A 13,384-nucleotide genomic window follows, 5' to 3' on the forward strand; every position below is an offset into this window, starting at 1 on the left:
CTCCCCCCCAGAGTTCTGGTCACTTCTGTCTTCATCTGGATAAGATAGTTTACAAATGCAGGAGTTCTCTAGCTATTTCTTTTTTTCTCAGTCTTTGGGTTATACAAACAAAAGCAGTTTTTATTTTAATACTATGCTATAGCCTAACATATATATATTATACTACTATTTCTAAGTTTCATCAATAACAGAAATAAAGAAAACTATATTAACACAACAAAATTTCCCATTCTTATACACATAACATTCATTTTAATATTTGTGAAAAGCCAACAATATAATATGTATCTATAACATGATTGAGAGCTGCCTTCAGCTCATGGGAAGCCCTTAAGTGTAAGGACTGGCTGTGTGTGTGCGCTTCACTCTTTCTGCAAGGGAGGAAGAGACAGCGAAGGAGCTACGTGCTGCTGAATGTCATAGAACTGGAAAATAATTTGGGCTGGAAGGGGCCTCATCTAATTCCAACCTCCTGCCATAGGCTGGGTACCATGTCCCTTCTGTCATTTGCTCTTCCTCGATACAAACAGCCTCTTCTGATCTGCAGACTGGCTTGCACATTGGGGTGGGGGGAAGGTGATGTCACTGCTCACTTGAACTCGTGTTACAGAATCACAGACTGGGTAGGTTGGAAAGGGCCACAATGGGTCACCTGGTCCAATCTCCCAAATCATGCAGGGTCATGGCACAGGATTGCATCTGGAGGTTTCTTGAGTATCTCCAGTGAGGGAAACTCCATGCTCCCTCTGAGCAAACCTGTCCCAGTGCTTGGTCACTGCACAGTAAAGAATTTCTTCCTCAAGTTCAGGTGGAATTTCTGTGCATCAGTTTCTGCCCGTTGCCTCTTGTCCCACGGCTTGGCACCACCGAACAGAGCCCGGATCCTTCTTGGCGTACCACCTCCACACACTTTAGATATTTATACACACCGAGGAGGCAATGAGGTAATGATACTTGTGAATCACGGAAGGTAATCGTTAAAACCACGCGCAGTGAGGTGGGCGCGGCAGCGGACGTGGTTCCTTCGCACCCCCGTGACGCAGAGGTGCGATGCCGGGAGTGCCGGGGGCATTGACTGATCCCGCCGCTTTCCCCTGGGGAGGGAATGGAAGCCGTGCCCACGTGCGCAGCGGCTCCGGACGAATGTCAGATCGGCGCCGCTCGGCGCGCTCCCGCTGCCCCCGGCGCGCTCCCGCTATTCCCGCTGCTCCCGGCGCGCCATCTCCGCGCGCCGCAGGGGCGGGGCCGGCCTGGCCGCGAGCGGCGCCTCGCGGGGGCGGGCCCGAGCGGCGCGCGTGCGCGGCGCGTGAGGCGGCGGAGGAGGCGGGGGAAAATGGCGGACAGCAGAGCCGAAGGGGAGAAGGCGAAGCGTCCGCTGCCCGCAGGAGGTGAACATGTAGCGCCTCTCGCCGCGGAGCTGTGGGGTGGGAAAGGGGTCCGGGCTGCTCCAGAGGGGGTGGGGGGAGAAGGGTTGGTCCAGGTGTGCCTCACCCGGCCATGAGTTGCCTGGGCCAGGCCGTGCGGTGCCCGGCCCTGCGGGGATAGTGGGTGGACCGGGCCTGAGGGGGCTGCGCTGAAGGAGAGGCCGAGTCGGGCCTGCTGTGCTCAGCTTTAAAGGCGCTTTTGTGAAAATACACCAGCTTCTCCTTGTCCATGCGAATGCGCTATTTCTCTCTCGTAAAAATACATGGGGTACTTACGCTGTGTTCTGAGAGAAATACGACTGTTGCTGGCTGCAAGGATGAAGACAGAGCCTTAAAGATTAACTTTCAACAGTTATGATACCTTTTTTATTAATGGGTACAGTGAATGTTCTTAAATTGCTGTTTTAATAATTTGGGGTTTTTTTGGTTTTTTTTACCTGGCAACAATCTGTAAGTTTCCTGTTTGGTCTTACAGTATTTGTATTATGACTGGACATTCCTGTCATTTCTGCACTATTTGGTTCGAAAATTTTAATTGTATGTTTCTTTTCTTCTTTCTTTACTTAAAATTGAGAGGACAGTGTGTTTGCTTTTCTTTTTTGGTGTTTTTTTTTTCTTTTTGTTTTAGTTGGGTTTGGGTTTTTTTTTTTGTTTCAGTATATCTGTAAAGAGAGGGTATTTCTTAGATCTTTTGAAAAATTAAATCAGGCTTGTAAAGCAATCAGAATAGCCTCAACAGTGAATGGTTTTTTTTATAATCGCTGGCATTTGAACAATACTGATTTTAGGTAGTTCCCTTGGTTCTCTGTTGGGCCTTAGTGGCTTTTTGGTTTTTATTTTTTTGGTGATAGTATTGGGTGTTTTTTTGTATTAGTAATACAGTAACTGGACAGCATCAGTGTATCAGTAATTCATCCTGCCCTGTGTACTGTTCTGTGTGCTGAAACATGATCTGAATGAGTAGAGAAACCATGGCTCTGGGAAGGAATGTTACCTGAGGATTTTTGAAAGCAATCTGCAGTCTTTAGCTTTTGCCAGGATAGTGGGGCTTATATTAACATTAACTTATTAGCGTAGTTGTGACTGGTTTGTTCCCACATGCCCCAGTGGTCGCATTCCCAGGGACAACAGATCCTGAAATGCTGTGCAGCTGGCACTGTCGCTCTTGTCACTTCAGCCACCTGGACAGTGGAAGTTGTCCACTTGTGTGGTTTGTTGATACACATGAGTAAAACTTAGCTGTGAAGTAGGACAATTTTTTACTGCAATCCATGAAAAGGGCACTAGCCAGTCTAGTTTGGAAGCGGTACTGGTGCTTTCTGTAGGTGAAGTATGACCATCCAAGAAACAATAAAGCAGCCTTGGTATCTTGGAATATTTATATGGACTGGCATGGGAGATGGTAGAGACCTGTTTAATGGTGAATATGTCTGTATTTCTGTTTCCTGCAGAAATCAAACAGCACAATGGTTCCCTCCCCACCGTCCCCAATTGTCCTGTGCCCCTTACAGCTCTCTTGTCAAGCAACAGCTTTTCTTGCTGCAGTCTGGAGTTCATCCTTTGGCAAGCCCAGTAGAAATAACAGTCAGAATGCAGTGCTGATAGGAACTGATCCTGAGAGAGTTACTCTTTAAGATTTGGTGAGAAAACAGATGTGGGTAGATTGTAGTAGGCTTCACCTTGTGCTTAGCAGCATTTGAGAATTTGCAGTTAAAAGAAGTAAGCTGTGAGAGGCAGTGTAATAACCTTCAGGCTAGCAGAAGGTCCTTTAGTCCTAGGACATTTAGAAGGTCCTAGACCTTTAGTCTAGGAAACTGACTGGTTCCCTGTGCCCTGAATTTTGGGCTGCTATGGATTTTGTATGTCATGAAAAAGAAGACTTAACCCTGTGGTTCCAGCGCTTTTAAGGCCAGTGAATCTTTTACCTACACTTGACTCACAGTCTCTAGTGTACTGAGGCTGGGCTTGGAACATTCTGTTTAGTGTGATTTCATGGACTAGCTGTAAGGATGCTCTCTCATAGTATCTGCAGACTGCTGTTTGGTAAACTGTGCTAAGACAGCTACCAGTGCCCAAGGTCACTTGTGTAAATTTTGATTGTTTCTCTTTCCTCCTTTGTTTTTCATTTTTATATCTATATTTTCTGGATCAAATTTTAGTACCATTTTTTAATAGAGTGAAACTGATTAAAGTTACAAATTTTTTTTGTGATCTGCCATATTTCTGAAGGTGAATGATAAATCAGTTTTGGTTTCAATCACTTACTATCTTGATACCCAGAAGAGTGGGATAGAAGTGGTATATTCTGCTGCTTATGATTTGGGAAATAGCAGACAAATATATATATAGATTGAGTCCCTAGTTTTTCTCTTTCCTGATGTTGTTTGCTTCTTTTTTTTTTCTCAGAACTACAATCTTGTTGACCCCCAGTTCAGACTTTCTTCTCTCTCATTGCTTCATCCTAGTAGCTTTTTGCATTAGCAATGCAAAGAGCTTTATCCCCTGATGGTTGGAATTTGCTGTGCATGGAAGGTGCTGTTCTCCATTTGATGTGATGAGGAACTTGTGCTAGCTCCAGTTTTAAACTGCTACTGTGAGCACTTCCCTGTCCATCCCTTAATGCGTTTTGGTTTTTTCCCCCCTTCTGCTACTGCAGTGGTTTGCTTATTTCAGCAGCAGGGAACTGTCTTTTTGCTGAAGCATTTACTCTGTTCAGTATGAGTTTTCCAAGGACACCTTTGTCTCTTGGTGTAGCTGAAGAAGCTGATTTTATAGGAATGGAAGTGTTACTTGAATGTTTTTTCTCTGTGGATCACTGTTCAGCTGCTATGTTTTCCATGACTATACAAAACCAGAAAAGATGAAATCTGTATATATGTTTTTTTAGTGCTGGTTCCTTCCTCAAGCAGAGCTTGGCAGATATATTACAGATGAGATGCGGACAAGCAGTGACTTGAAACATGATTGAGACAGCCGGCCTCACTCTAGTCACTCCCATGATTTTAGAGTTGTGCCAGACAAGCCTAGAGACTGGCATGGACATGATTTTGTAGAAATTTAGTAGAATTAATTTTAACTTAGATTATCTACTCTAGATTTGGAATTGGGATTCCAATTATGAAAGCTTATCTGTGGCAACTTAAAATCTTAAAAAGATTTAGTCATCTACATTTAATTTACTACGTGAACTTTGACTTCCATACTAAATAAAGAGATGGTGCTTCAAGATTGTTTTCCTGGCTCATACAAGAAGTTCTTTACAAGTAGTGGAGTGCTTGCAGTTTCTTCTCCTCTTTGTGTTTTGCTGTCCACTAAATATACGTTGGTGGAAACTGCTGTCACTAAAAACATCTTACCTATTGCACCCAAAGTATAATGCTTTTTGAGGTTGCTGCTCCCATCAATCTGCTCAGTAAAAGTAGCTCATCTTGGTAAGTTGTTTCGACTTCACCAGGACCTGAAGAAGAGGCAGAAAAACCTGTGAAAACTAAGACTGTTTCTTCCAGTAATGGAGGAGAAAGTTCGAGTCGCAGCGCAGAGAAACGGGCAGCTAATGAAGAAGCTGAAGACTTCACCACAAAGCCTGCTCCTGCCAAAATGTCCAAGTTTGGATTTTCCATAGGCAGTCAGACAACAAAGAAGGCATCTGCAATATCCATCAAACTGGGAGCAAATGTAAGTTACCGAGAGCTTTTAATTTGAGGGAACTGAGGGAAAAGGGAAGTACTTCGGGGAGGCTTCCTTGCAGAAGGAAACCTTGAATTCCCATGAGGTTAACTTGGGTAAAGTTTAAGCAGGCATTGCAGGGCCAGCTAGTCATGCATGTGTAAGTACTTCAAGGTGATTAATACCAGGTCAGTAGTCTCAGGAATCATAAGACTTGATTGAAATTAATTGTAGATCTTTAAACGTACAGAATAATTTTGTAATGAGGTTTGATAAGTCTGCAATAATTTCCCGAGGGAAGTGAGCAGACTTGTTAAGCTGTTGAGGGTACTTGAAATAAATGCCTGCCAGGAGCTTCATTGCATAGGATGCTTAAAGCAAGAAGAAAACATCTAGATGGCTTAATAGGTTGTCTTCCACTCCAAAGGTTTTATTTTAGCAGGGGGAATTGTAGCGTATTTCCATGACTTTGCAAGGTCAGTATGATTTATTTGTGTTAAATGCAAGAGATGGGGCTTTGTTATATAGGTTTCTAAGAATTCTGATCCACTTGATTTTCCAGCACAAGATATCCTTGTTCTTGTTCAGGTGGGAATCTGATGACTGTCTGTACTTCCAGAGTAGTCCTCCACTGGCTTGGCCAAGGACAAGCCAGGGGCTGCATCTCTGTTTAATAGAGTTCATTTACAATTCCCACCTGTTTTTGTGATGGATGTGTTATGAGTAGTTGTCTGCACCAAACTCAAACTCTAATCATGAAAGCCTTGTACCTGCAATGCCAGCCAGCATTTTAGAGACCTGCAAAGGATTAAAAGGGTGCTCGGTTATTTTGAGATGGAAGGGAGATGTGGGCTGGCAGCATTCTTGGGTATAAATGCAGTCAGGTCAGCTCAGACTTTGGAAAAATAAAGGCTTCCTTCTCTGAGCTTCTAGCATGCTTCAGTTTCTCATGTCCAAAGTGACAATAAATTTGGCTCAGGATTACTGGTTCACTGAATTTAGTGAGTGACTGACAGTGCACCAGATGGCACAGTGCTGAAATTTACCCTGTTTCTTTTCAGTCATTTTTACTCCCCTAGTACATTCCCCATTCCTTGGGCGCAGATGCTTTAAAAATGGTGTGGTATTTATATGTTGTGCAGTATCAGTAAAGAACAGCTGTAGGCAGTTGCATAAGGGCTATACTGCAGTACCAGCTTCTAGGAGTGTGTTTTAAAGAATTGCCAGTAAAGGCAAAATGGAGAAAACACTGTACAGGATTGATTTAGTACCATAGTGGCAATCTGTTACTAGCTTGGTTTTTTTCTCAGTGATGTTGAAGTAACTTTTGGTATCACTGCTATATAACATGTAACAGTGACAGCTTCCTACACTTCAAATAGAAGAATGAAAAATTTGAAATAAAATAAATACTCTTTAAAGGAACTTTATATTAATCGGACTGTGGTAGATACTGTTAGTATCTCTACTGTTAGTTTAAAAGCATTAAATTGTTTTAAGCCAGAAAGCTGTCATGTTGTTAAAATAGAAGAAAATAAGCATATTCATTTTTTTCTGACATTGATGGATAAGAATATCCCAAAAGAATAATGGAAATAGTGACACAGTAAAATTTTGAGTACCACAAGTTGTTCAGGTTCTTTTTTAATTGTTCATGTCATGCACCAATGGCTGAGTACCCCTGCAGTGTGCTAGAAAGTTAAGACCTGCATGTGGAGTTGTAATATGAGAGGGCTCAGCTTGCTGCTTGCAGTGTTCACACATAAATGAGCAGTCATTTTCCTTTTTCATTAGAGAATCCTTTATATGCTTGATTCAGACAGAAACTTATCCCCCTGGTTGTCCATTTTAGTGAAGGTGTTTGACTTAATTTTACCAAAATACTTTAAAAGCCAAGGGTGTTTTTTTTGAGTTGGTAGACTTACGTTACTTGTGCATTTTGTCTTTTCCAGAAGCCGAAAGAGCCTGTTCCAACCCTGGCTCCAAAAACCCTTTCTGTAGCAGCAGCTTTCAACGAAGATGAAGATGTGAGTAATAAGCCAGTGATCAACACAAAATACCATTGGTGTGGTAGGCAGAGAGAGTGAGTTATTTATGGTTCTTAACATAAATGTCAGGAATTTTCAACCTAGAAGCATCTCTTTTGACTCTGATTAAGAACATACAGTAGCTCTTTGTTGGTTCAAGAAATCATTAAAATGTTGATAACTTCTCCCTGCAAATGAGATGCACAACATAATTTGAATTAATACTTGCTTTCTCTAGGCTTGGTTAGGGGGAGACAAAGGGAAGTTTTGCTTCTGGTTTGCTAAATATTTTGTTACATTACTGCTCCTTCTTACATAGAGTTGAACGGAGGAATTTGTATTTTGTTCTATAACCGTGTGGGACCTCCATTTTGTCCAAAGTCAGTTTGCTGTCCTGGAGGGCTGTAGTCCAGCCTTTATCTTGTCAGGCATTTGGTTGAAACACAGGTGCTCAGCCCTCCTCTGATGTCCTTTGTCCCTGCAGAGCGAACCAGAGGAAATGCCCCCTGAAGCCAAGATGCGCATGAAGAACATCGGAAGGTAGGGCAGCTTTGAACTGTGCTGTGGAGAAGGGTGAGCGTGTGAAGTACCTCCCTGGCTCAGGGCAGATCTTGAGGATGGTTTGAGAATACAAATACCTACAGGGAGGTAGAATAGGTTGAAGAAGTATTTCTCCAGAAACAAGATTTTCAAATGTGTCATCTACAGGTTAAAAGTAGTATATTTGCATTTGAACTTTGAATCTTATTTACCTTTTTTGAGGAAGTAATTGAGTTTGCATTAAATAGAAGCTCATTTGTTTCTTGTAAATGTAATAGGTAGGAATTCGTGCTTGTCTTTACTTTGTATTTTTCTGATTCTCCCTTTTATAAATAGCCTTGAAGTAGGTAGTCTGGTCACATTTTTAAACTCATGTGCAAGGGGAAGATAAGAAACATCTCTCAGGAAAACAAGGACTTTATAATTAATCATTTAATTCTCCTGCTTGCCACAGACATGGTAGGGGACCAGTCCTAAAATAAGTAGGGACCTTTTCAGAGGAGACATCACTGGAATTAGGGGTGAATTTTGAGAATTTGTATTTTAGAGGTGTTTATCATGACTTCTTTTAAAGTCAGTCACTCTGGAAGTTCTCTAGTATGATAGGTTTTTTTCCTCCAGTAGCAAATTTGAATCCTCAGTTTCTTAATCTTGGTAGTGGGCAGCAATTACTGCCACTGCAACCTTCTCTCCTGCCCCATCTCATGGCTGTGTTTTGACATACTGGGTACAGATCAGTTCTGTGGCCAGTTTACAGTTGCTAAGAGTGAGGGCTCCTGATGTAGCAGAAGGAAATGTGTGGTAGTTTCTGGGGCAGACAGGGCTCAAAATTGTCATTTTCAGGGTCACATGGCACAGTCTACTATAGTTGAACTCAACTACTATAGTTGAGCTGGCTTTCTCAACTGCTCTTGTTTTACTTTTTACAGGGATACACCAACCTCAGCAGGACCAAATTCGTTCAATAAAGGAAAGCATGGATTTTCTGACAACCAGAAGCTATGGGAACGAAATATAAAATCTCATCTTGGAAATGTCCATGACCAAGAAAATAACTAAATGATGTGGATTACAAGTTGGGTGTTTTGGGGGGAGGGGAGGGTGTAACATTAAAGGAACAGTTTCCTTTTTTAAGAATGGTATGAGACTATCTTTGGAGCCACTTTTTTAAGACTTTGAGTGGTACACTAATAAATGAGTTTGAAATTAGAGGTAATTTATGTTTTGTATACAGATTTCAAGGCATTTGCTAATTTTGTAGTTCATGTGATTAGTTTCAAAAGGTTACAGATAATAAAGAAATTGGAGTGGTACCTTTTTAAGATAATTTTTTTTGTCAGTGATTAAATAAGGTGGATGAAAAAGGTTACTGTCTCTTTAATCAGGTTAAAATTGAATGCTCTTGCATTCTCACTTCTGGCTCCCTCTTCATAACAGGAGAAACACTTGACTCCTAGGAATTCTGCTAACGAGAGCGAGCATTGTCTTGTGCTAGAAGTGTTACTGGACTATTAATTTCAATATAATCTTACACAGTAATAATAAGAACCTGGATTTTTTTTCTCCCTGCAGTCATCTTTTGTTAAGTCTCTGCAAACTAGGAATTATGTTGCTCTGAGTGGCTCTGGTAACTTAGCTCTGATTTTGTTTAAAACTTCATGTAGGATGTGTAACCTTCAGTGGCCTGTTCTGTCCTAAGGAAATGGGCCTTGTCTGTATATTAGATACAGTCTGTAAAGAATAGTCACTACAAAGGTAAAATCAGTCTTTTCAGTGTGCTCCTTTTAAATCATTAGCCTTGAGTAGTGCTTATTAGCATTTCCTAGTGGTACACAAAAGCCACCACCAAAAATACAAGCTAATGTACATTAAGCTTCACCTTTGGTTGAAATATTTTTCTTTACTATGCCTAGAAGGAATAAAAGCCACACCAAAAATCGGTAACTCACTGCTTAAGTATGAAAAATCTAAGATGCACTTTCCCTGTCTTGCCATTTAAGACAAAATGCCTTGATGCCTATGACCTCAGTGGACACTATCAGGTCGAGGAATGCTGTATCACACTCCTGATGTTTCTAACAAGTGTCAGCTTTGGAAATAAAACTTGACCTTTTCCTGCCTGTCTTCCTTTTGCAGTGATTTTCAGCAGTGACATGAATCTGGTCAGTTGATTTCTTAGCTTCCATACTGCAGGAGGGTGCTGAAGGATTTCGGTGCTAGTAATGACTGTCTAAATTTCAGTCTAATTTAGATTGTGTATTTGTAGAACATTTTACTAACAGAACTGGTTAAATATAACATTATCAACAGCAACACCACCACCTGCCCCAAGAGCACCACCTCCCCTACCCCAAACAAACATAATATTTTTTTAAAACTCAGATACCTGATAGTGTCAACCACTAAATTAATTTCAGCTGGAAAATGGTTGTAGCATTCAATACATTAATTGCTTTCATCTTGCCTCTGAAACTGTCTTCTTGCTAAAGTTGAACTTGAAAGTGCAGAAAGGAAAGTGCATCTTGAAATGTATTTTTTTATCATCATTATTATTATTATTATTTTAGGAAAGCTCTGACCACTTAGACTTTTGAGTTTGTAAGTTCTAAAAATATTTTTTTGTATTTTTGTATTGTATGTGTAATCTTTTTTCTTTTGAAGTCTGATGCAGTTGAATACCTGTAACTGTTTTCTTTTAAAAGCCTTGTTATAAACTTAACATAAAAATGTATACATTATTTTTCTTCCATAGCAGAAATATTTGGTTTATTTAAAACTAAACACAATTTCAAAAGTGACTTTCAGGACTTCCAAAACCAATTTGGGCATTAATGGAACGAGCCAAGACAAACTTTTCACTTCTTTTCATCACGTGTGGTTATGTTTGTCTAAATAAATCCCTTTAAGATAGTGGTAATCCATAGTGAATAGCTATTTTCTCATGCTCCTCAGTGGCTGGTTCATACTTTATCAATCACTTGTATAGGAACAAAGCAAAACAGAACTCCAAATAAGAGAACGACTCAGACGTCTGTTCCTTGTTTTAATTAACTTACCACCACTTTTTTCCACATCTTTGTCTCAAGTAGATGTTCATACCCAGAATTTCATTTAGGAAAGAGCTAGGCAGAAGAGCAGACATGCTATGAAATACCTTCCATGCAACTGAGAGAGCAAAAGTTATATTTATCTTCTTACTTCTCTGGTCAATAAATAATCCTAGACCTTGTGAGAGACTGCAGAAACTTGTAAATCTCAGCTGAAGGTGAGCCATGATCCTGCCTCACCCAATGCAAGTCTTCTCTTCCTTCTCTGTGCTTCATGGGAGCAAATCCATCAGGATGGCCTCAGTCTCCTCAGGACTGGGGACCAAACAAGCTGGATTTTGTCCCTCCCAGGTGTCTCTCCTGGTGTTTAATGTCTGACGCTTGTGAGGACAAACTGATCTGAACAATATCATCAAGGCAAATGTTAGCTGGGATTAACTTGAAGCTGTAGGCTCTTGTTAGAGTAGTCATGTTTTTTGCATGCAGAGAGCCCTAGTTTGTTTTTGTTCTTGGTGTGATTTTTTTGTTTGGTTTTTTTGTTGGTTGGTTTGGCTTTTTTTTATCTAAGGATGTCCAAGAATCCTGAAACTCATGATAAATGATCTGATGTAGCTATGGTGAAGTGCTTCCTGGAGGTGTGCTGAGACCTTGAACTGCTTAGTACAGCACACTGTGCCTGTCAGTGGTTGAAATGCCAGCTTGTGTGGTTTTATCCCATGGGGCTCATACTTGCTTAGCAGGAATTGACACCTGAGCAGCCTGCAGAACATTGATGACATAAGGTAAAGATGTGAGTAGGTACCCAGTAACCTTCTCTATGCTACCCTGCAGCTGGCCTGTTCTGAGCCTGCTGGCTTGTAAATGGAGCCAAACTTACCTAACTATATTAAAATAACCAAAAAGCCCAACAACCCGCCCCCTCAAAAAAAGAAAAGTCCTCACCCAAAAATCCAAAACAAAGCAGCCCCACCAAACAGTGCGGTGAACTGCTGGTGGCCGTGTTTCAGGCAGTGCCGGGCCTAGCCCCTTATTAATTTAACTCCTTTAAAGCATGGCAGGTGTGTTGTCCAGATACTCAGAAGTTTGTATCAGCAGGAAGGAGTCCCCAGCCTGTCTCTAAGGTAACTGAGGGGTGCCAGTTCACAGCTTGTGCCATATTGGAGATGACCCAATCCCGGTTTTCATTGAACTTTGGCAAAACCAGCTGTAGTCCTCCTGGGAGCACCACGGCAGCAGCCACAGCTGCCATCAGGCCTGGTGAGCTTCATCTCCACAGCTGCCAGGTTTGTAGAGCACCCCTTTGTCAGAGCTCACAGGACTCTGCTGAGTTCCATGTGCTGCCAGTGGCTTACCAAAGTTGGCTTTTCAAAGAGACTTGGAGGAGGACAAGTCAGCTTTTGAGAAAATGGCAACTTCTGTTTCCTGAAGAGGCAAATGGGTTTTAAACTATTTACTTGCTCTGTAAATTAAACTATTTAATTCACTGGTTTCACTAGAACTCTTTATAGGCTGCTGTAAGATAAGATAAATCCTTTTGGAGAAGCTACAGGGCTTCAAGAAGGCTTTTTATCTGTGTATTTGGTAGCCTTAGTGTTCTGCAAAGAGGTTCGGTTTTTTTGGTATTCCATATATATCTACAAGTTGAGGTATGCTGAGTAGTTCTGCCCTTAAGCTACAAAAGGGAAGGTTATGTTCTAAAGTCACCAGAATTTGTTGTCTAGTGTCTCTGGCACAACTCATTAGAATACCATAAATATTGGATAATTAACAATTTGCTTTTTTACTTTTTCCTATTAACACATCCTTTATTTCTTCTAGTTTCATTAACAAAAAGACTTACTGTTGTCTAATTTTGAAATATTGGCATCTTATACAGTGCTTACTTAGGAAAGCTGCTCGTGTCTAATAATGTAGAGCCAGTGCTTGGGGGTAGGTGCATAGTTATCCATGGAATTAAAAGCATGGAACATCAACTGTTACACTGTAACTCTGGACACAGCATGTTCAGTTTGCATTTGCAAACTTGCATTTAGCAGTCTGTAGTGGTGGGAGCCCAAGATTTACTGCCCAAACCTCTGCAGCTCTTTGAGGTCTGGACACTCTCCCTGAGGCTGGGTGAGGAGGCAGGAGTGGCTGGCAGTTGGAGCATGGACTTCCTCATACGGTGGCATGGAACGAGGTCTGGAAAACCTCTGCTTGGCATGTGGCTCAGTTTGTAAATTTGCTTCTTGGGATTGGATTTCCTGATGAGATATATATGCAAGAAGTGTGGTTCTGTAGCAAGAGCTCCACCGAAATTTGAAGTCATGAGCCTGTATTGATGTTTTCCTGGCAGTACAAGTTATTAACCTAAAGTTAATGAAAGTTATAATAAAAATGTAATTATCTCTCCTTTTCTCCCCCAGCTTCCCCTAATTTGTGAACGTGATAGTCGCATATAAGGTGTTGGCTGATGCTCAGTAGGTCAGTACAGAATTACAGCAGTGGCTCAGTGACAGAAGTGTGGCTCTGGGAGCCCTCCCCACCCACAGCAGCTGTGATGTCTCCAGCAGCAGGCACTGAACAGGTAACTGAAACACGGGCCTAAAGGGCTGCTTTAGGTCCGTTACTCAGGTGCTTGTGTGACACTCCTGTTCACATGTAAAATTTAAAGCCGCGACAAGAAGAGCTTGCATTACTC

General features: G+C 41.5%; 1 protein-coding gene across 1 annotated transcript; it reads left to right on the forward strand.

The window, feature by feature from the left end:
- Positions 1–1,306: 1,306 nt before the first annotated feature.
- PCNP (PEST proteolytic signal containing nuclear protein) lies at positions 1,307–13,101 on the forward strand. The gene is made up of 5 exons (XM_005523958.3): positions 1,307–1,388; positions 4,879–5,099; positions 7,043–7,117; positions 7,602–7,657; positions 8,587–13,101. The coding sequence occupies exons 1-5, from the start codon at positions 1,334–1,336 to the stop codon at positions 8,714–8,716; spliced, it is 537 nt and encodes a 178-aa protein (XP_005524015.1). The 5' UTR covers positions 1,307–1,333; the 3' UTR covers positions 8,717–13,101.
- The last annotated feature ends 283 nt before the right edge of the window (positions 13,102–13,384 follow it).

This window comes from Pseudopodoces humilis, chromosome 2 (assembly GCF_049639895.1).
Source record: "Pseudopodoces humilis isolate 2021_Gansu_Grassland_sample_001 chromosome 2, ASM4963989v1, whole genome shotgun sequence".
NCBI lineage: Eukaryota > Metazoa > Chordata > Aves > Passeriformes > Paridae > Pseudopodoces > Pseudopodoces humilis.